The sequence below is a fragment of the Panthera tigris genome, chromosome D1 (assembly GCF_018350195.1).
Source record: "Panthera tigris isolate Pti1 chromosome D1, P.tigris_Pti1_mat1.1, whole genome shotgun sequence".
Lineage (NCBI taxonomy): Eukaryota > Metazoa > Chordata > Mammalia > Carnivora > Felidae > Panthera > Panthera tigris.
The window spans coordinates 88,471,565-88,495,388 of record NC_056669.1 but is presented as its reverse complement, the minus strand read 5'-3'; the positions used below and the strand labels follow the sequence as shown (position 1 = coordinate 88,495,388).

General features: G+C 45.4%; 1 protein-coding gene across 2 annotated transcripts in view; it reads left to right on the top strand.

The window, feature by feature from the left end:
- The window catches only part of PAMR1 (peptidase domain containing associated with muscle regeneration 1), a 75,778-nt gene that overhangs the window by 39,247 nt on the left and 12,707 nt on the right, over positions 1 to 23,824 (top strand). For both annotated transcript variants that reach the window (XM_007082055.3, XM_042959080.1), the window contains exons 4-6: positions 2,735 to 2,849; positions 6,986 to 7,203; positions 9,693 to 9,800. In XM_007082055.3, coding sequence (XP_007082117.1) covers positions 2,735 to 2,849; positions 6,986 to 7,203; positions 9,693 to 9,800 — 441 coding nt within the window. The remainder of the gene's footprint in view (positions 1 to 2,734; positions 2,850 to 6,985; positions 7,204 to 9,692; positions 9,801 to 23,824) is intronic.

Below are 23,824 nucleotides of genomic sequence, written 5' to 3'. Positions count from 1 at the left end.
AAGTCACCTAACTTCTATCCTCAGTGTTCAGCATCTGGGAAATGGAGAGATGAATGGTGTTCTCCTAGGTTTCTCAAGAGCATTAAATGAGAGAGTGTTTGTAAATGTTTCAGCCAGTGCCTGGCCTGTGATAGTATCATCATTCATTCATTCATTCATTCAACCTATTACACACCTGGCTCCATTCCAGGTGTATAAGCTAGAAAAGGTCCCAGCTCTACTAAAGTGAGTGAGCAGATAAGCTAGATAATTCTAAATAGTGATGTGTGTTATGAAGAAAACAAAAGTAGAATAAAGGCAGTTCCTATAGAGACATGGGGTCTCTTTGAAGCAATGGCATTTGAACTTAATTTGCAAAGAACAAAGATGTGGAAGAAGACAAACCTGCCAGGCTAAGAGCAGCAAGTGCAAGGCCCAGAGTTGGGGACAGAAATGAGGCTGGTGTCGCTGGGGCAGTGTGAGGAGACAGATGAGTGGGACTGGGGACCGGGCAGAGGGTGGGCTGGGGCACTCAGTGAGGCCGGGCCATGAACATCTGTGGGAAGGTATTTGCATAGCGGGAAGCCTTTGGAGGGTCAAGAAAGCCTTTGGAGGAATCAAGAAAGCAATGTGATCTAATTTATCTCTTTAAGAGGTGGCTTTGGCTGCTGTGTGGAGAATCAAATATTGGTGAAACGGATTACAGAGAGGGATGGCAAAGGCTGGGCGGGACGAGGACCCCCCAGTGGAAAATGGTGGACCATGCTTCTCCCTGGCAGACCAGGACAGCAGCGGTGAAAGTCCGAGCAAAGACATGACTTGTGCAACCAGCCTGGCAGTAGGTGTCACAAAAGCCAAAGCCTCACACCTCACAGCTCATCGGAAGCAGAATCTGAGCTCTTTCCCTGACATTGTAGAAATGTCACCACCACCATCTTGCCATGGAGCAGTATCCACTGACATTAATATTTTTCTTCTAAGCGATGAGAATTTATACTTTGGGGGGAGGAGCTATTGAGTGTAACTGCATACCTAGAGTTTATGAGGTCAAACTGGATTTCTGTATAGAGCAGGGTTAGAGAAACTTTTTCTGTGAAGGAGCAGCTAGTAAATATTTTCATTTTTGTGGACCCTGCTGTCTGTTTCTTGTCAGAACTGCTCAACTCTGGCATTACAATTTGAAAGCAACCATAGACCATGAATAAAAAATGGGTGTGGTTCTGTTCCAATAAAACTTTATGTGCAAAAACAGGCAGTGAGCCACATTTGGCCCATGGATTGTAGTTTGACAACTCTGGTAGAAAATAGTGTTTACTTACATGACCCAGATAATTTTATTCCTATAAACCAATTCAAGACATTTTCCCCAAACTCTTTTGTGAAACTAGGGTGCATCTTGCACACCTGTGCTTATCTTAACACTAGAGAATATGATGTAATTTAATGAAGACTTAGTCCAGTGGTTTTCAAATCTTAGTGATTCCTGGGAGGTAACTCAAGGAACCAGGGCGATAGTGAGGGTGGAGGGCTTTTGACCCCCAGTTTCAAGCAGGAGAACCTCTTGGATCCATGTTTTTCTAATTGGTGTTTTTCATGAAAGTTTGTCTGGAAAAAAGGGGTTGGGGGCTAGGAAAAAAATAGAAAACCAGTAATGCAGCCCAGCTGGTGGAGAGCATGTCCCCCTTCTGGTGTCATGTGTTAAAGAGGCATTTATTACATAATTGCACGTAGAACAAAAATTGACACATAAATGTTCTAAGTGGATAGAAAGAGGTCAGGAAAGAGTTGCTTTGGGGTTATATTTGTGGAGTAGAGCATGTTCAGGGAACACAGACCAAGGGTCTTATGCAGATTTAGGCTTCAGACAAAGGCCACTGTGTCTACTTTCAAAGCTTTTAGGGTGGGGGATCCTGGGTGGCTCAGTTGGTTAAGCATAAGTCTTCAGCTCAGGTCTTGATCTCACAGTCTGTGGGTTCAAGTCCCAAGCTGGGCTCTATGCTGATGGTGCAAAGCCTGCTTAGGATTCTCTCTCTCCCTCTCTGTCTCTCTGTCTCTCTCTCCCTCCCTCCTCCTCTCGCCCTCTCTCTACCCCTGCGCCACTCATGCTCTCTCTCTCTAAATAGTTAAAAATAAAGCCTTTCAGGGTGGAGTCAGCAGGTTGGCATATGGAAGTCTTGGGGAGGCAGAATGATAGAGTGGCTTGGACTTTATACTCAGATACAGTTAGGTTTGAATCTCTGCTCTGTCACTTAGTGGCTCGACAAGCTATTTCTTTTTTTTTTTTTTTATTTCTTTATGTTTATTTTTGAGAGAGCAAGAAGAGCACAGATGGGGAAGGGGCAGAGAGAGAGGGAGACACAGAATCTGAAACAGGCTCCAGGCTCTGAGCTGTCAGCACAGAGCCCGATGCAAGGCTCGAACCCATGAACCGTGAGATCATGACCTGAGCCAAAGTCAGGTGCTTAACTGATTGAGCCACCCAGGAGCTCCTCAACAAGCTATTTCTTTAACTCTCTTGTTATACATTTTCCCAGATGGAAAACTGGAATGATATTACTTCCCTTTTCAAGCTGTTGAGTAGATTAAGTGAATTAACCTATGCAAATTTCCTAGCACATTGCCAGGTGCTTGAGAAAGTAATTTCCTTCTCCATTCTGTTCTCAGGGGTGTGGGATGAGCACAAAGGCTCTTTGAGACCTTCTACCATCTCTTTCCTGTTTATTCCAATTTCCATGCCCCAATCTTCTCTTCCCAGGATGTGGCCAGGTTCTGCGAGCCTCAAAGGGTCAGATTTTGTTGGAGAGCTACCCTCTAAATGCTCACTGTGAATGGACCATTCATGCCAAACCTGGGTTCATCATCCAGCTAAGGTAAGGGAAGGGGCTGGGATCAGAATTAGGGAGTTTGAGGTTATACGGAAACACAGTAAGAGGACTGAGTGCCCTGGATCCTAGTGACCAAAGGCTAACCATCAGAAAATTCAGAAAATGTACCTTATTCGGAAAATGTACAATGGAGCCTTTTGTTTGTTTGTTTGTTTGTTTTTAAATGTCTTGGCAATTCCATGGAATAAACCTGGTCAAAACTACAACCAATGAAATGTTTGTCATTCACTGCCCTAGAACAGGGGTTGCTTAGGTAATTTTGAACCAAGGATAACACCAACAAAACAGAATACTGATAGCAGTCTACCCATCCACAAATCTTTACCAAGTCTTCCTGTTCACCCAGTACTGGGCTGGGTTCTATGGGAGGAAAGTGAAAAAATTAAAAGGCACGGATCTAACCTTCAAGGAATTTATACTCATCAGCTCCTTTCGCTGATGTCCTCAGAAAACAACAACCACATCTGTAACAAATAAACCAATTTTTTCACTTGCATGGAAGATAAGTCATCTCTTCTTATGAAGCTTTGGGGTCCTCCCAAATATGCAATTTATGCCATAGTACAAAGTGTAGATCCAGTCTTGTTGTAACTGTAGATAAATAACACAAGAGAGAACTGTTCACTGCTGCATCCTAGTGCTGGGAACAGTACGCAGTACACATCATAGGTGCTTGATAGATACTTGTTGCATGAATGAACGTTGAAAGAACTTCTCCCTGCCTCCAGTGTATCTCCTTTTTCCTGGCAAACACCTCTCCTTTAACTCTCTAGGGAATCAGAGTGACCCACTCACCCCTAGGATTTCTAGGGATATTGTCCACTTAGCTCTTCCTTTTCTAACCAGGGGGGGAGGTTGGCAGTAATGGAAATTTCTAATCTTCTAGGGCATGGGTTTTCAATAAGTATTTTCTGGATGGATCAGTGGAAGTTTCCACATTCCATCTGGCTCCTCAAATGGCTTTCTATCCTCTAGGAGGGACCGCATGGTATCCTGCCCGGGAAGGATCCAGCAAAACAGGTCCCCTTCTCAGTTCTCCTCATCAAGGCTGGCCCTCAGTGGCTGGTCTCCCCATTCCTGTAGGATCTGGGGTTGGGAGTGAGTCTCATCAATTGGACTTTTCTAGAGGAAGGTTAGCACAAGGAACATCTGAAGGCCCACACACTTCTGCTTAAGGTGCTTCAGGTGGGGTCTCCCAGAGATGGTGAGGGGAGGTGTTAAATGCTGCATATTATTTCAGCACCTCAGGGACCAGGCCAGATGGTCCCCCTAAAGGGTCCCCTTAAAGGAGGAGCTTCTCCAAGATCCAGGATATAAAGGAAATCTGTCCCCAAGCAAAAACCCAAAATGGTGGAGGGATTGGAGAAGCACATCACCTGCCTGGGAATGCCCCTAGGGAGGCCTGCAAATAGGTAGATTTCTTTCCTTCTAGTCAAATCTGGACCTGCTGCCCAGTGATAATAATAATAATAGGAAACACTGATGCATATGTACAGTGTTCAGACCAAAAGCCAAGCGGTCATCCCTGATGCCCCTCTTTCTATCACCTATCACAGCCAGACCACCACAAAATCTATTTTATTACCTGTAAAATAATCTCAAATCCATCCACATCTGACTCTAGTGCCGCTATTCCACTTTATACCACCACAATCTCACCTCAGTTCTCTCCTGGCTTCCTAACTGGCTCATGTTTCCACTCTTGCCAGCTCTGCTGCTTTCTCTCCTCAGTGACAAGAGTGACCCTTTAAAATCCTAAGTCCAGGGGCGCCTGGGTGGCTTGGTCGGTTAAGCGTCCGACTTCAGCTCAGGTCACGATCTCATGGTCCGTGGGTTCGAGCCCCGCGTCGGGCTCTGTGCTGACCGCTCAGAGCCTGGAGCCTGTTTCAGATTCTGTGTCTCCCTCTCTCTGACCCTCCCCTGTTCATGCTCTGTCTCTCTCTGTCTCAAAAATAAATAAACGTTAAAAAAAATTTTTTTTTAATCCTAAGTCCAGTTCTGTTGTCGAAACCTTCCAGTTTTTTCCTATGAGGCTTGGAATCAAATCTGGATTCAGGATGCTGTATCTGGATCCTGCTCTCCTCCTTAGTTCATACCAGTCTCCTCTTTACACTCCATCATGCAGCATCCCTGACCTTCTTTCAGTTCCTCAAATGCGCCAAACTCATTACTGCTTCAGGGCCTTTGCACTTACAGAGCCCCCTGCCTGGGCCTCTCTTCCCCATGACCTTCACATGACTGGCCCTGTTTCATCATATAAGTGTCTGCCCAGATATCAAGTTCAGAGGGGTCTTCCTTGACCACATTGCATAAAAAGCTTACCCTCCCCAGTCACTTTTCATGCTCTTACCCGGTTTATTTTATTCACAGTGCTTAATAATCTATGAGATTACCTTGTATTCTGGCGTCCTTGCTTATTATTTGTTCACCAAATCAGAACTACTCTCCATTAGGGCAGGCACTAGTTGGGTATATTTAGTTGGGTCACTGCTGTGCTTTCAGCACCTAGAACAGCGCCAGCCACAGAGCAGGCCTGCCACAGATAGATGTTAAGTACATGAATGAACGAGGGTATGAACATAAATACAACTTGGAGTGTCTCATATTTTGGTTTCAGAAAAAGCTGTGATCTCTTTTGGGTGGTGGCCTTGTCCCTCCTCCTTCCCTTTTCAGACAGAGTTACCAAAGTCCAGAGAAAGAACTGATCTGTCAAGGCCCACCGTGAGCTAGCCATGGCATCTGGATGAGAAGTCAGGTCCTTAGATATTAGACCACGTTTCACAAAGCATGATTAATGGGCCTTACAGTCCTTTACAAAAAGTTTTGTGATAAAAACTTTGTAAAATAAACACTGGCCATACATAGTTAGAGGGCTTCTTTTTCGTAAGATCCTTAGGTGCATTTAAAATATACTGATTCACTATGTTCTAGTGTTCTCTAATCCTGACCCTTGAACTTTTCACCCAAAGTGGTAGAAATAGACCCTTGTCCCAGCTTTTCAGGTGGCAGTTGTGCACTCTTCTGTCTTTTCCTGCTTCTTCTCCAAAACTCGAAGGAGAAGATACAGATGTATATTCTGTGAACTCAGTACCCAGGCATTCCCTTGGGAATATTTTGAAAAATGGCTTTTCCTCTCTTCCTCTGGGATGTGGCTGCCTCCTGTCTTGTCTGTTGGCAGTGGAAGCTTGCATTCACCTTCTGCTTTTTTGATCTGATGTATTCCAGCATTTCCAAACCTGAGACCCTTTTAGGCAAACACACGTTTATCAGATCTCCCCCGTTTCTGAAATTCTGATATAGTGCTACCTTTTCTACTCTTTGGGGTAAGAATTATTGCTACCCAGAGGATAATTACCTTCATATCCTTCCATTAAAATAGAAGAATGTGCAGAGATTTTGTTCTTTTATTGAGTTTTGCAAGGCAATGTATACTTTTTCCATTCTTCAGTTGTAAAATTATACTATAGTATCTATTCAACCATATCTTCATCAATATTTGCTTGGCATCTCTATATGCCAGGCACTGTGTTAGGCACAATGAAAACATTGATGGAATAAGACAGATGTTCTCTCCTACACTCAAGAAATTTGCAGTCTAGTGGAGAAGATAGGGATTCATGCATGTGAACGCACACACACACACACACACACACACACACACACACAATCAAGAAGATAAATTTGAGGAGTTAAAATTAGTATCCTCACTATGAAGAGAACAGAGGATCTCCTTTAGAAAGAGTTGTCAGGGAAGTGTCTTTGAGGAGAGAATATTTAAGGTGAGGCCTGAGGATAGGAAGGAACCAGCCAGGCAGAATGGGTGGAAAAGTTCCCCTGTAAGAGAGGCCAGCTATGTGCAGAGATTCTCTGAATGGAATAGGTACTCCCTCTCTCTGGGCATGCACATACACATGGGGACAGCAGACATATACATGCCCCTCTGTTAAAAGAAATTCATCTCACCTCACATTGTCCAGGACCCTTTTTCTATCAGATCAGGCCAGTGGTACCACTCTTCTGAGACCTGTTCATCATCTGGTCTGGAACTTGCTCAGGGGTCTCAGGAGTCTCAGGATGGTCAGGGCCCACCTGTTTTGTGCTGTCACTCTCTCCACCCACAGGTTCATCATGTTGAGTCTGGAGTTCGACTACATGTGCCAGTATGACTATGTTGAGGTCCGTGACGGGGACAGCAGCAATGGCCGGATCATCAAACGCTTCTGTGGCAATGAGCGGCCAGCTCCTATCCGGAGCACAGACTCTTCGCTCCACATCCTCTTCCATTCAGATGGCTCCAAGAATTTTGATGGCTTCCATGCTGTATTTGAGGAGATCACAGGTAAAGGCCGTGGAGACAAGTGTAACATCTTATGGCTGTGCTCCAGATGAACATCTTTCTGTGCACGTCTCCTTCTCCCTGCTCAGCCTTATTAAAACCCAGTGGGCTGAGTTCTCAGAAGCAACCTACACATCGAGAAGGAAGAAAGAAATGGCGAGGTATATTTCACAGATGTTCGCCAGAAGCATAGCTAGGAATTATGGACGCCCTCGTATGCTGGAGCAGGGAGAGGGTAGGTTATTTGTCCACGGTCACAAAGCGGTTGGCTCTATGGATCACACTGCGGGGGGAATCTCATGGTTAAGAGCATTAGCTTTGGAGCTCTGGCAGATTAAGCCATGTGACCTGGGGTAAATTCTACTTCTCTGAGCCTCAGTTTCCTAATCAGCACATAAGGGAATATGCCTAGATCCTGCTCCATTACGGAGGCTCTGGGAGATGGAGTGGACGAAGAATTTAGCCCAGTGTCTGGTATATAGGATGCACTCAATAGCTGCCCAACCCTAGGCCTGCCCTGAGCCTCCCTCTGTCATCTGCAAGATAGGCATCAAAAGTGTTTAACTCAGTGGTGAGGGCCACTTACTTTGTACCAACTCTGAGCTTGACTTTAACTCCTGCCCTATTCATATCAGGAAGTAGGATTTGACCAAAATGCGCAAAACGTTCCATCCTAAGAAAACTCCCTCAGCTCTCACTGTTCTGAGATTGAATTGCATCAGGTTTTACAAACTAAGCCCAGGCTTAAAGTTCTGGGTTTTTTTAAGTACCCAATTAGGCATTGTTGTGGCATTTTGATCGCTGTGGCTTCCTATGGAAGGTATGATACGAAAGACTCAGGAAGAGTGATGGTGGCAGTGGGATCATCCTTCTGCAGCCTTGTCCTTTTGGTGAGACTGGGAGACCACCCCCCCCCCCGCCCACCTGCCCATCCCTTGGAATGTCTCCACGTGAGCTCTCAGCAGCTGCGGCTCCCCTGTGTGCCCGCTACCTTCACAGAGGATGTCTCCTGTAGAGCTGTGCGGGCCTGGGGGTTCTGGAAGTGTGCTTCTGTGGTGTGGTGTGGTCAGCCTCCGGCTGATCTGCCCCTTTGGTAATACGTGGCTGGCCGAGGCTGGGCAGGGGGTGGAAGGGTCACACTTGAGATACTTGTGTGGGTACTCATGACAGACAGCAGGGCTGGCTGTCAGGGAAGCCAGGTAGAAGCAGCGGCAGCTTGCCAGCTTGTGACCCTGTGACTAAGGGGAGGGCCAGGAGGGTCTTTTCCTCCCCCGAAGTGGACTCCTCAGCCCCCTCTGGAGAACTTTGGGAAATGCTGGTCTGCGTCGTCAAGTGGAGAGTAGCACTCGTGGCTTCTCACACACCCTGTTTGCACGTGTGTACTTGAATTTTCTCCTCAGGCTAATGTCACCTCCTCCACACCTGTACATGAAATCCCACCCTTCAGGGTTTGTCTCCCATTCATCCTCCTCTGCTGAACCTTCTCTCTTGGTCCAACAGGTTGTGACTTTGCCCTATTTTGAACGTCTTACAACACTCTCTCCCGTTTCCCAACGCGAGGTGAATTATGCTTCAGGTGATAGTGGTTGTATATTTTTTGTCAAAAAGCCCTGATTTGGTAAACACGTGTCCTGTTCATCTTTCTGTCTCTCCAGTTGCCTCACACAGAGCAAGCACTCAGTTTGGGCTTGTGGAAGCGGACCCAGCGATCTATTTCCATGTCAGGGTAAATGAATGGAGGGTTAGTGGTTAGGACACAGACCTCCGTTTCCCAAAGTATTCTCTGCAGAAGAATAGTTCTCTGTAAAATGTAGTTTCTGAGGCCAGATAAGCTTGGGAAAGGCCAGACATGATGTGCCTTCTTAGATATCTGCAGTGCACATTAGGACATGGAACATTCTGAGAAGTTCTGCAGTAAAGAAATCTGGTTCGTTGCCATTTAATACCAGTAGCACTTGCCCACCATATTTGAGCTTAGAACCCTTTCTTAGTTGAACGTATCAACATCTCAAGAGACTAATGTTCACAGAATGTATGTTAGGATGTTCTCAAGTACGCTTTTGACAGTGTCATGGAGATCTTCCAGTTCCTTCCCCTAGTACCCAGGACACTGAGCTTTCTTAAAAAAAAAAAAAAAAAAAAAAAAAAAAAAAGGATCTAAAGCTGCCTGAGGACGCCTGTCTCCCCTGGAGTGTTTATGGGAGGGGTAAAGGCATGCTTCCACTTTAATCCTGTGGTGTGCCTGTTTATGTTGGCTTTAGGCTTTTCAGACCATAGAAGCATACTTCTGGGGCCTTTGAAAATATCAAATAACATCAGATAAGCACCGATTTTAGGCACTCTCAAGTGACGGTAATGTGGATCCAGTAAAAGAAGTAAAAATATTGCAAGAAGACTGCAAAAGGCAAGTGAAAGACCCTGGTCGAGGCTCCAGGCTTGAGGAAATTGACTCACCGCAGTGACGCTGAGGGAAATTGCCTTTTCTCTTACAGCATGTTCCTCTTCTCCCTGTTTCCATGATGGCACTTGCCTCCTTGACAAAACCGGATCTTACAAATGTGCCTGCCTGGCAGGCTACACCGGGCAGCACTGTGAAAATCGTGAGTATGCTTCTGGAGTGAGGGTTGAGGAGTCACATGGGGCTGGCATGAAGAAGGCTCTGGGAGCTTATGAAGTATGTTGTTTCTTGGTGTTTAGGACGGTGTGTCCAGGGTGGCACATAATGTGGACATTCCCGTCGAGTGGTTCTCGGGGCTCGGCTGCCTCTGAGTCAGGATATTTGGAACCACTTAGGTCTTCCCGTTGACATTTCCACATCTCCCCCACTGCATATAGTTCTCAAAAAGATATGCCTTCAAGGGCTTGAATAATATTCAGAGCTCAAAAACACGGAAGAAGTGCCAACAGGAGAAAGCCACCATCATAAAATCTCCTGTGGCTCTCAGTCTGAACTCCCTGTCCTTTGCAAGATCTGAATTTTGGAGTTGTGCCCCAGGGAAGCATTTATGGATTCCAGTATGTTGTTGCATGGTCTGAAGCCATCAGCAGAGAGTGACTCAACATCATGACCAGCAATCATTTATCAAGGGTCACTGGTCACCAAGCCTTGTGTATGACATGTGTCGCAACCAAAGTTTGAGACCTGAAACAGGTGTCATGGACTGCAACTATCAGCATAGAATGAGATGCACACAAGAATAAGAAGAATCAAAATTTGGGGAGGAGGGCAGGGGGAGGAAGCAAAGGAGGGCAGATAATGGCATAGGCAGGGGTTCCCCCCAGCAGATCCTGAGTGGTGAGTATGAGTCAGGAGATGAATTAGGACGTGCTCCCAGAGAAGCTGGCAAGGGAGTGGGGAAGCTGGACTGGGAAGGGAGGGAAGCCAAGCAAAGGTGTGATTTTAGGCAAAATCCAGCCTCAGTGGAATCTGGAATGTAATTTATACCTCTGCGTGTATCCTGGCTTTATAGCAAGGAGCTGGGCTTCCATATCCCCCTTGCAATCAGCCATTGACCAAGGGCTGCCCTGGATGAGTGGGAGAACACAACTGACGTTCTGTGTATGTGGGATGAGTGGTTCCAGTAGCCCCTGAATAGTCAAGGAGATCTCAGGTGCAGGCCAATGGAAGCAAAACCATATAGACTGGGGGATGGGGGCGGTGTGGGACCCACAGAAGCAGTGAAAAGGCATCTGAGGACAGTGAGTGCTATAACCACTTGCAACTAGCGTGCACGGGTACTTTGGGGTCGTCCTATAAGGTTCCTGGTCTAATGGCATTCTATAAAGTTCAGACATTTTCCAGTCAATTTCATCAGTCGTCCTTATCAGCAAGGCAGACGGAAGCCGTGGTGTCAATAGTGTACCCTTGAGTGTGTCATTGCGTGGTGCTGATGACCTTGATTTGGTCCTTGATTTGGCTTGGCACGGCTGACCTGAGCATGGTTATGCTGGGGGCTTAGAAAAAGATGTTCTGCTTCATGGCTCCTGCCTCGTTGGAACCTGCTGTGTTGTGTGCAGGGCAGGGAAGAGAAACGCTGCTTTCTCTTTGTTTTGAAATTGCGTGTAGAGAGTGAATCTGGAATCTCGACAATGGCAGATCCTGAGCTTTAAAGGGTTCAATTCAGAACGAGAAACAAGAAAAAGGGGGAAGGCTTAATTTCTTGATGAACTAATTACACAATGCTAGAGCTTTGAAAAACAAGGTAAAATTGGAGAGAAGTGAAGTATTATCGAAGAAGCCAAAATGCATTAAGAAGCTGGGTCAAATCAGGGCACAGTGAGGATTTGGGGGCGGGGGGAGGGAAGGGTAGAAATTGATCAAAAGTTGTGACTAAAATATTTATGAGTTGCTTATGAGTCAAACATTGACTTTTCAGCATTTCCATTTTGTCCAGAACACAAAGCAAAACAAAACAAATACATATAATGAGAAAGAATGGAAACTATGTCATTACAAACTGATTCATATCTTGAGTCACAAACTGGCTCAAATCACATCTGACCTCAAAACACCAGCATAGATGCACAAGAGAATTCTTCCTAGCTACTTTTTAAAATGTCCTTAAAAAACCATAGTTCCCTTAGTACCTTGTAGTTGTAACTGGGTGAAGGTATTGGTGGTGGGTATCTGATACATCATTTGCTGGCATTCATGTGGGGGACCAAATGTTTTATTATTTTTTTAAATAAGATTTAGGTTTGTTTTTCCTTCTAGGAAATTCAGCAGGAGTCCCCACTAACTCAATGAGGGGAACGTCACAAAAATTAGCTGTGACAGTTTACCTTGTAATTTCTGAACAAACCATAGCAGATTTCTAGAATAGCCTATTAGTTAGAAAAACCAAGGAGGAAAAAAAAAAGATTTACGTTATTGTTTTCCTCCTGAGTATACCACTGAACTGGAATAATCTCCCTGGAGGAAATTCCTTCAAAATGAACAAGAAACTCAAGCATTCTGGGATTCTTTGTACATTCTGAAATGCCTAAATTGGAGTAGACATTTGTTTTACAAAATAGCTTTAAAAGCACTGAGTCAAATATTGATGAGAATTCCATCTTTTATTTATGTAGTACCAAATCTGATGAGGGGCAACCACATCATAGATGCTGCTTTAATGGTCTGCCCTCCTGAAGGCTTTGTGAAAAGGTGGATGCCCCTTTTAACGGATGAAGGATTTGAAGCAGAGAGCGCGAGGCACTGAAATTCAAAACGAGATGCTAGAATGCCACATTTCCCATGTTGGTCACGGTCTCCCAGACGTGGTTCTCGCCACGTGGCTCAGTGGAACTGTGGGTGAACAATTGATAAGCTCTGGTCATGGCCTCATGGTCCATTATGTATTCCTCTCAAAGGACTTACCTTCCCAGGTAAGCTCTGCCTGTCACTCTTTTCTAAAGAGCATCCTGACTCCCTGTCTCTTGATAGAAGCTATTCTCATTCTTTTCTTTGTGTATATTTAAGAATGTGAGTGGGACTGGAATAAAAATAGAAATTATACTGACTTACAGAAGAAATATGTGCCTATAAAAATAATCAAATAGTCCAGAGGTGTTTAAAATAAAAAGAGAACATGACTTTCCCTAACCGACCCTAGTAGACTGTTACTATGGTCCTTCTGGACTTTTTGCTATAATGTACAAACCTAAGTTGTTGAGAAACCAGTATTTTAAACCAGTGATTCTCGGTTGGGGATGATTTTGCCCCCAACTTCCACCCTCAGGGGCGTTTGGCAACCTCTAGAAACATTGTTGGTTGTCATCATGGGCGGGGGTGGGACGCGGGGGGATGTCACGGGCTTCTAGTGGGTGGAGGCCAGGGATGCCACTAAATATCCTACAACGCATGGACCCAGACTACAGAGTTATCTGGCCCAAATGTCAGTCATGCCAAGGTTAAGAAGGACTGTTTCAAACAAAAGTTTGTTTTCAGTGTGCTGTTTTCAGTGCCTGTATCATGGATATTTTTTCCAGGCCACTCCATGTTGGTCTACCTCATTAAAAAAAAGGGGGGGCGGTGATTTTCTGTGTATTCCATCATAGGGATATATATACAATTGTATTCATCTAATCCCTTAAGATGGACTTGATGCCGTACTTAATATATTGTTATAAAGAGAGCTTCGGTGAATATCCTAACATCTACCTCTTGGTTCATATGGAGAGGAATTTTTGTAAGATAAATTCCTAGATGTCGAGCTGTTAGTTCAAAGGGCACACATATTTAAACTTGGGAGAGCTGTTGCTGAAACTGTCACTAAGAGGTTTCACCAGTTTACGAGATGAGCTGTTATAAACACCAGTCCTCCGATTAAGAATTAGAATTCGCATTTGAGAGACAAGGGTCTGCTCTTGTCAAGTTGAAAATGGATTTCTTCTCCAAGGGAGACAAGTGGGTCTGAGGGAAGATCTCATGGCCGGACTTCCTGGGGCTGTGAAGACAGAGGAGGAAGCAAGCACCCGCTCAGGCGGGCGCCTTCAGTTGTGGAGAGGCTGTGAGAGCCCCCACTGCAGTTGGACCATAGGTGCTGCCCCCCTGCCCCCCCCTGCCCCCAGGTGTCTCCTCAGACTGTTTCCCAAGGAGGAGCGACTTTCCCCTGCTCTCGGGTGACCTCCTCTGAGAGCAAAAAACAGGAGTGGCCCTCTCCTCAGCATTGGGGCCAAGCTAGCCTCCGGCCAGCACCCTCAGTGACCCCAACCTCCCTGGGCCACCGCGTAAGAAACTGCTCCCCCCACCTCTTTTCCCTCTGAAGTTTCCTGTTTCTTTGTATGGGACACAAGGACAAACTAAGTTCTTGAGTAAATGGTGGGAATCTTGTTCTGTAAAAGTGAAGAGCGAGGGCTTCATTGCCCCGTTCCAGTTTCCATGTTGCCTTTGTTCCTCTGGCCCAGTTGCCGATGCCCGGGCTCTCCCCTGCATCCTAATGAAGGACGATGAAATGGGCTAAATCTTGGGGCACAATGCTCACACTGCGGGCTCTGACGCGCTTTGAACAAAACAAACCGGCTTCCACCAATTAAAGAAAATGGGGGACTCTGGATTCGTTTGGGGTTTGGAGCATCAGAAGGTTTCCCGCTAGCCTGTCCCAAGGACTGGGAAGAAAGAGCCCCAGATGAGAGGCACACTTTATACTTTAGCTTCAAAGGGGCAACCGCATTTCTCATCAGAATAAGTGATGGGGAACTTGGGGGTTTTCATGGAAACGGTAATGCTGATGCAGTGAGAATGTGCCGAGGCCAACAGTGGGTCATGATCACCTCTCCGATCAGAGATGTAAGATGCGGGGCTTTGGTGGGATTCGTGCAGATTGTCCCAAGATCACTCAGGGGCGGCACTGTTAAAATGGAATAGTTGCCTGGATTTTTCACAGTTCCAAGGGCCTGTCTCGTCCTTAATTTATGGAAGACAGGTGCACCTTTGTCTGTAGTCTGGAGATGGTACATCCCGGGGTGGAGAGCTTGGGCTCTGTGGCCAGAAAGACCTTGGTTTGACTCTTAGCCTGCAATTTACCAGCCAGAGGACCTTGAGCAGGTCGTTTAACTCCAGCCTCATTCTCCCTGTTTACAAAGTTCAGAAAAATAATGCCAAATATTTCTCAGAGCGTTTGTGAGGATGCAATGAAATAATCCATGTAAGGTGCTGAGTTGAGTAATAGGAGCCATTACGTTTTTAAAATTTTTTTTAATTTGAGCGTAGCTGACGCATGATGTTATATTAGTTTCAGGTGTATGACATAGTGATTCAGTTTCTTTATGTGTCACGCTATGCTCACCACAACTGTGGCCACCATCTGCCACCCTACGCTGCTATTACGGTATCATTGACTGTCTTCCCTATGCTGAGCCTTTTGTCCCTGTGGCTTATTTATTCCATAACCGGAAGCCTGTATCTCCCACTCCCCTTCGCCCATTTTGCCCATCCCCTACTTCCTTCCTTCTAGCAACCACGAGCTCGTTCTCTGTAGTTATAGGTCTGTTTCTACTTTCCATTTGTTTATTCGTTTGTTATGGCCACTTAAAAGTTTGTTATAGGTCTGTTTCTACTGTAGTTATAGGTCTGTTTCTACTTTCCATTTGTTTATTCGTTTGTTATGGCCACTTAAAAGTTTGGCAGAAAGCAGGGGACCCTCCAGATAAGGGGTAAGGGGAACAGCACCAGTTTTTACAAACCAGATGATTATGACACACCTTTCTTGGGGCTCCAGGGCTTAGGAAAATTCTCCCTTCGACTTTCTAAGTTTCCTCTGTGAACTGCTGTTTGTAAATCATCGCCAGATACTAAGAACTGCTACCTCTGCGTTTGCATACAGGCAAGAAGGATCTGGTTTTATCAGGGCAAGTAGACACTTCCAGTGTCGTTGTCATGGAGGCATCCTAGATCCCAGGAGAAGACACCCACACTGGGCATGAGGGAATAGGAGCCTTTGTAACCAGGGCAGCTCAGAGTGGGGGCTTTGAGAAGTGATGGATGGAGTAATGCCCCGGGAGGAACTGGATTTGGAAACTCCAGGGCAAGTTGCCCAAGCATCAGTGTTATCTGGTCAGCCTCCCTTTTTCTTATGGGGATTTTCAGAAGTCACTCACTTCACATGTGGCGGGCCCTATGTCAGTCCCCTGGTGGTCATATAGGAGACTGCTGCCCCAGGGCATCCCTTACATGTTTCATTACAGGGACAAAGCAATAAAGAGAACGAGCAGTCTGGCTTGAGATGGTATGAGAAGCAGAAGGATAATTCCGTGAAGAGTCCTGGGGAAATCCATAGTTGTTACCCACAAGCACTTGATGGCCCAGAGCCTTCAGAGATTTCAGGGGCCCCAAGAAGACCATCAGCTAGTGGACTGCTAACTCCTCATACCCTTCCTTACACCTGTGCCTCCCGTCCACTTCTGTCCCTAACATGGAGATGAATCTCTGACATCCTTCTTGGTGTATTTAGAGGGATGCCATCCCGTTTAGATTAAGATCTGAAAAGCAAAAGCTATAACTGAACACAATAGAAACTGCCTTTATGTAGTTATCAAGGTATTTGTTTAATAATTCAGGAGGAAGTTTCCTTTTCGTTTGGATCATTCCTTGTTGGGCGAACCTGAGTCTACATAGACGACATGACGCTTTAGCATCAACTCTGGTGGGCTCTGCGGGCCTCCAGCCTCTTAGACAGAGTGTTGCCATATCCCATTCGGGGTAAGATGCTTTGTGGTCGGCATACAGGGGATATATTTTGCGAGTCAGCAATCCCTCTCCTTATGGACAACATTCTAGCAAGTAACAAGAGGACAAGTGAGGCCACATGGTCAACTTTCCAGTCTGACTGTCTCTAAGAGCTTGGGATGGAGCACCCATCAGTGTGGAGAGGGCCAGACCCACCACTGGTTTACTAAGAATTTGCTTCCATTCGCCTGCCCCTGACGGGGCCCTCTTGGCTTTTGCTTCGGCAGATGAGGTCACTGACGCAGGACTTATCGCGGGAGGCAGATTTGATTTTGGGTCTGAAGGGGTGAAGAGGCAATCCATTAGAGCGGGGACGGGCTGTGTGCCACTGAGGGAAGGCACTGGAGGAGGCAAAGAGTAGAAGAGCATGAGAGCAAAGCAGAACGAGCTTCTGGTGGGAACAAATATCCCTGCCTTCCTGGACCCTGAGACTGACCCCAGCCCCCTGACAGAGGCTAGAGGGGGGCCCCACTTTTCTCTACAGGCTCCTGCCTTGTGGGATATCAGCACTTGTCCCTCACCCTGCTTCGGAAGATGAAAGCTTCCTCTCTGCAAAATGTAAGACCTTGTCACTGGCCTCCAAATACGAAAAACGACAAAGGTAGTTGCTCTTATTTGTGTCCTCGGCACAGGCCAGACTCTGTGCTTTATGTGACGTTGTCTCATTCCATTGTCTCAACATCTCCACGGGGTGGGCACTATTATCCACGCCACTTTATATATTCATGTAGCCGAACATTTTTGAGTGTCTGTTACGCTCTAGGCACTCAGGAGCTTGGACAGGGCTATACCGTATGTTTTTTCCCTTCTATTTGGCAGAACTAATCTTAGCCTTTCTCAAGTGCAGAGGAGAACATCCCATGCCACACAGTTCCTGGTCACAGCTTCTTCTAGTAAGGCCTTTGGTGATGGTGATGGTGGCGATGAGAATTACTAAGTGGGCAGAGTCTCTTAGGACTCTTCTGCAAGGTCATTCTCTTCATCCCCAAGGCTAAACAGAACCGAATTGCCTAGCCTGGGCCATTTTCATGGTAGCGTTTCTTATATGTTGAAAAGTTGACAATCAATACTGCTGGGAGACATTTTCCCTGGGAATTTAGCATTAGGACCCACCTTCTACCACAAACCCAGCAGCTGACTCAGAAGCCTGAGATTTGGGGAGGCCCCTAGAAGACGATCACCAAGCAGGTCCAATTGGTAGAGGGCAGCTAAGTTTCTACCAGTGACATAGGTTACTCAGTTACTCTACCAAATAAGTGTGTGTCAGGTTGATTTTGAACAAAAGTAAAATGACTAGTACTTTCTGAACATCTTTCAAAGCCGACCTGTCTCTTAGACACAGGCAGTGTCAGCTAAGTAAATAGGCCATCCAAACACCGGAAAAATGGTATCCGAAAGACACAGTGTACCAGGGGCCAAGGACAATACTGATTAAGATCAAATAGCTAATTGTAAGCCTCAGCCTCCAAATTGCTGCCGGATGAATAAACAGCAGTGTGTGCAATCCAAGCATAATTTCACATGGATACTGTCTCATTCACACCCGCAGAGGGCTGGAAAGCATCAGGGGGACAGAATACCATTGGCTGGAAAGAGATAAAAAAGGGTTTGTAGTGGGAATTACATCGCCGGTGGGTGTCATTATGCCTGTTTGGGGAAGACTTTTGTGGAGGTAAAAGATAATTGGTTCGGTCCAAAGGCACTAAACTCAAGTATAAGCTGAACAGGAAAAGAGGAGACCAGAGCCCATCCGGTGGTTATCTCTGGGCGTTGGTCTTATGTTCATTCAGGTTTCCAGGATGAGCAAAGCCCCAGTGGGAAAGTTAATGCCTTTTCCAAACAGAATGTAAATTCTGTCACAAACTGTTTCCTTGATTTTGGTGACACGTGAGAATGGGCGGGTACCAAGGGTATGCTAAGAATTGAGACCAACAGCCTCCACCACCCAGCCCCCAACATCAGCCAGGTGCTGGGGTCACGAATTGTGTTGACTTTGGATCTGTTTTCTTTGCTGAAATTCTCAGATAATCTCCCAGATCTGAAACTCAGCTCCTATTTAAAGAGACAAAATAGTACCCCGGTTTAGTTTTTTCCTCACGCGGCTATCTGGCTGCCATAACTAGTTCATTCATATACGATTCGACAAAAGAAATGTATGCTTTTTGATGTGCAGTTTTGTAAATGACATCAAACCGTTGCTGAAAGCCAGGAGGATGTAAATAATAGTAATTAGAAGGAATCCAAGTGATTTAGAAGCAGGGCAAGAACAAGTGAAAGAGAACACTAGATCAGATGAGGGAGTTAAATGCAGCTTCCACGTTTGCATTAGGTGAAATGCAGCTACAGATGTCTCTGATTCTGAGTGTTCTGGCAGCAAAGGCAAAAAGGGAAATGCCTTAGATGGTACGGCTCTAATTGTGTATCAAGTGAAAGTGGACGCAAGTTCATTGGGAGATGCAAATATCACCCATCCTGTTACAACCCCTACTCCCTTTTGCTCCTTATCTAAAGATGGGTGCTGGGGAAATGCTTTCCACTTCAGTTTTGTAAACAACAGAAATCTAATCTTTTTTTTTTTTTACACCAAATATTTCTAAAAGCTAAATCCATCCACATCTCCTGAAAAAAGAGGTAGCTGGACTTTATTATGTTTACACCATCACTGTGTATACTGACCCACTGGCTTCCAATCCCAGGCTCCTGCAACTGTGCCTCAGGGTTTTCTTGGGCTTCCAAAGCCCACTGACTCATATATATGGGCAGACTGGAGGTGCGGAGGAATTAATGTTTATCTCATCATCCTTCAACAAATGATTGATTGCGTTTGGTAGGTAATTACTCATACCTCTTACTCCTTCTGTAGAATAATTCTGAGGTAGGTTCCTCACTGTCTCTCAGAATTTGCCAATGGCATTGAGCCTCAGTTGTCCCCAGTAGTAGCTTTCTTGGTAACGTGAACTTCCCTGTCTCACTTCCCCTACACTACCATTGGTCCTTCCCGGGATCACCACCTAAATAAACTACCTGCACTCAAATCTCTTCCTCGCAGTCTGCTTCTGGAGGGACCCAACTGAAAGTACCTCATGAAAATATTTATTTGAGAAGCTAACTTAATAGAGGGCTGGAGCTCAGGTCAGCTAGATTAGCATTTGATTGTTTCTTTACAATATTAGGTAAGCCTTCCATCAGTGCTGAATAATGTGTATTTCAGGATTGCACTGTCTGAAGGATGCTCAAAATATGATTGTATGGTTGACTTTAAAAGATCCAGTGTTAGACCCAAGAATTGATCTCTCTCTCTCTCTCTCTCTTTGTCTCACGTTTGTGTGTGTGCGTGCACACACATTCTCTGTGCATAAGAGCCAGCCCCGTCCTTTATTCGGTGGGGTGGTGAAAGTGAGTGGAGACTCCAGTGGTGATAGCCTATAGTACCTCCCAAAGGACTTGAAATCTTCTGAAGGATTTGAGCAAACTTTGCCACCTAGCATTTCCAGACAGGGGCTAGAAAGTGAGTGGTCCCACCCTCAGGAAACATCATTGGGCCTTCACTAATGGTCTTATCTTTGGTTATTGTGCCCTTGATTGACTGGTCATACTGCACTAACTTCAACGTGTGCCCTGGTTAAATGGTGATCTCTATGTCAACAGCTCTGCCTAGTAACCCAAGGGGAGCACAATTGTGCTAAGACATTCCAACAAGTCCCCAGTGGTTATTCTTAGCAGAAGCATCTGAATTAGAACCCGGTTCCACCTCCCCCGGGTTCTCTGTCTGGATTTACAAGTTTTCTTTCAGGTGACACAGCAGGCTAAGGGCTATCAACCCAGTTCAATCAACGGTGCCTGATGAAATCTTTGTTGCAACTCAGACTATAGTCAACTGCTGGGGTCGGTTAGTGTTTGCTGAGACCCCACAACGCATTCAAACTCATTTAAGGCCCCTGTGATTACCTTTGTTTTATTCCTTGGTCAGGGCCCTACATTCTTTTGTAATTTTAGAAGCGAAGTTATATATATTCCTCTGGATATTTTGTTTGGTAAAAATCTGACCTGGGGAATAGGTAGTTGGAAGGAAGTCCCCAAACCATTTCTAACAAGTACTAAGTGAGGCCCGGGAGAACCTTCAGGTACCTCAAGTACTTTAGTACAATAAGCCTTAACTGACATCACTTCTATTTCTGGGTTTAAATGAAAACGTTTCCGTATTAAAGATGTAGGAAAACATCTTCCAGTGCCTTATTCTCCTGGGCACAGAGGAAGCACTCATTCAATATGTGATGCAAGAAAATTAGTCCATGAAATCAATAGAGCTCAGCACTCCCCCACGTCTTTCTCTACAGAGAGGCATGCTGGACTTCTAAAAGGCAAAGCAGTGATTGGATTCTCTGCTTCCTAGGGGTTTTTTGATAGATCTTGTCTTCAAATTTGAACTTGTAACTTCAAGAACAAAGCAAAAGGAAAAGACAAATATTCGTGGGTGTTTGGTATATCATATTGAAATTCTGGCCTTATTCATGAAAAGAGTATTTTTGTGGGCAAGGATATACTGGCGGATACTGATATAATGGAAGAAGAGGTCTGGGTGTTTGTTTGTTTGTTTGTTTGTCACAGCTGGGAACTGCCCCCACTCCCGAGTTTTGTGATTATTAGGGGGATGGGGAGGTGGTTCCACTTCCTAAATTAGGGATGAAGAGTGTGGACTTTGTCATATTCAATATAATTGAGCAGAGAACACAAAAAAATTGGTGTTACTTGTGTGTACTGAAGAGCCCCCATTCCTAAAAATGTCTCCACATTATCTTGACATGCTCTCTGATATCTCCATCATCATGTCCATTTCCTGTAGAGCTTCTGGACCTGGTCACCTCAGCTACCTTCTGTCGAGTATGAATCTTAGTGTATCAATCAGGGGAGAGAAAGCCGTAACTTTATTTGCTTTAGGTCAACCTAAAGCCAAGTCTAAGACTCATCATTCAGACTTGTGAGAAATTCAGTCTGGCATTGTTGGGGCCTTGTCTGTACCTTTGGGGGGTAAACAAGTTGCTGGCTTTACAAAGAAAGACAGCACCAAATCATCAGGGAGAATCTTCACGTGGATTCTGGGTCCACGCTGTTTAGCTCGCGAGGAAGCTTCTTGTCTCAGAGCACCTGATCCCTTCAGGTCAAACACCTCTGCTGACGTGGGGCTGGCCGGCCGCTAGAGGATCTGTGGAGGCTGGAGGCCCCTCTGACTAGAGCTGGCCTCTCTAGATGACAATCATCCTCCCCAAGATCTCCCAGGAGTGCTAAAAGGCATGCAGAGCTTCATGCCCAGGGCTGAGATGACCGCCGCTCTGGGGTCTTGTCACCTCCCGGGAGTGCCACCGTGGGGAGGCATGAGGGGCCCTAAAGCCCAGAGCTAAGAAAATAGCAGACCTGTCCTTGGTAACTTTTTCCCAAGCCAGTCATTGAGCTAAGCATTTGCGTCCAAATGATTTATTAAAGGAGGTAAGGGATCAACCAGTTGATCCCAGGATCGACCAGTAAGGGAGTTGGGGAAGCGAGATGGGAAAGAGGAGGAAACCAAGCAAGAGTGATTTCACCTGAACTCCCAGACTCAGTCCGATCCTGTGGGGGTGCTGGGGAGTATAAATGATGCCTTGAGGAATAGGAGTTGAGCTTTTGTGTTTATACACCTAGCAGTCATTGTCTATAGGCAACCCTGGGGTGGGCATGAGGGGACCAAAGTCTAGGCATTTTTCAGCTTTTCATATGGGCAAGATGGTGCCCGTGCCTGTGCCCAGGGCAGTCCTCTGAAGGTGGCAGGTGTCAGCTCTCAGCAGTAAAGCGCACATGTGGAAGCTGAGCTGGTAAAAGGGGATGAGGGGACCTGGGTGGGGCACTGATAGACTTCATTACAAGAGCCATCTCAAAACCATCACGTGTCCTTCATAAAGTGGCATCACCGCGAACCACCTTGTACTGTTGCCCTGAGAAAACAAGAAAACAAGGTTAGAGAGTCTTTCTTTAAATGTTTGTCTGAAACAGCAATGCACCTCGAGATACTGTTTTTTGTTCATGAAATGGCAGGTAAGGTCATGCTAAACTTAACGTGTTTAGCATCCCCATACTGAGTCCCAAAAGTAACAGGGAGATGTGCTATTTATTATTAATCGTGGAGTATATTACTTAGCAAAGCAGAAGCTTGGTGCTTCTTCAGGCCAGGGACTCAGATGTTTTACATTCTCATTTGGCTTTGTGTGGAAACGTCCATCCCACTGAGGAGAAAGGAAGCACAAAGCCCTTGAAAAATCAAATAGAAAAGAATCATGGATCTGTTCAACGGGGAGATACAAAGGATTCTAAAAAGAGAACCCACAGGTGAAGTGAAGAGATAGTTTTTGAAATGTAACCCTGGGGAGGTGCTCTAATGAGATGCAGATGGTCTATAGACCCAACAGGTAGATGTCTAAACTGGGAGAGAAAAGGATGGGTGGAGGAAGTCCTAGAATTCTCTTCAAAAGCATCCTAGGAGAGTGTACAGCTTTGGATAGGATAGGAAATAAATGAGAGGGAAAAGGAAAGGATGCCCACTGGATGTTTGAGACAAGAATACAATTCTGAGGCTTCATGTTGCTTGATTAAAAGAGATGAGACAGAGACCACGGCTGATACCCAGAAGTCGGAGTCAACATCCTGGACCCAGGTCTCCAGCGCATCATGCATAGACATTACCAAGAAGCTAGACAATAGAGTGGCATATTGTTTTACATTCAAATAGACCCAATAATAGGTCTTTAGATTTCCTCGTGGGTTTTCTTTAAAGTGTATGAATTTGGGGAATCGAGTTTTAGAAGTTGCCTACTTTGTAAATAAAGGCAAACAGGAGAAAAGGAAACTATGTGTTATAGAAATTACTCCTCAAAACAAGCCCAGCCAGATAAGTGCTATTATCCCATTTTTCAGGCCAAAAAAAGCAAGGTTTGGAAAATTATGTCATTTTCCCACACCCTAGTTCATTAAATGGAAGAATGAATAAATTTTACCCTTTATCCCCTCCACCTACTAACAAATATTAATTGAGGACCTCTGGTGTACTTATTCTGGACACTGGGGACCCAAATAATTATTTCAACCTATATCTGTCTGATTCTGGAGGCCCTTCTTTTCCCCCCAGACTCTAGTGACAAAGCTCATTTAAATCTGAGCTCACAGTAGGTTGGATTATTCTGTGATTATGCAAGATGGTAATGAGATTTACAGGGAGGGGAGAGAGTATGGGAACATAAAACAATGCATGGCCCAGTTCATGCTAGGTTTATAGGCTGAGCAGGGAGGACCCAAACCATTTTGCCTGCTATTTTAAAAAATAAAAATAACGAATGACCACAAAAATAATAAACACCAAACTTTTATGGCTACAGTTTCTGATTGTCAAAC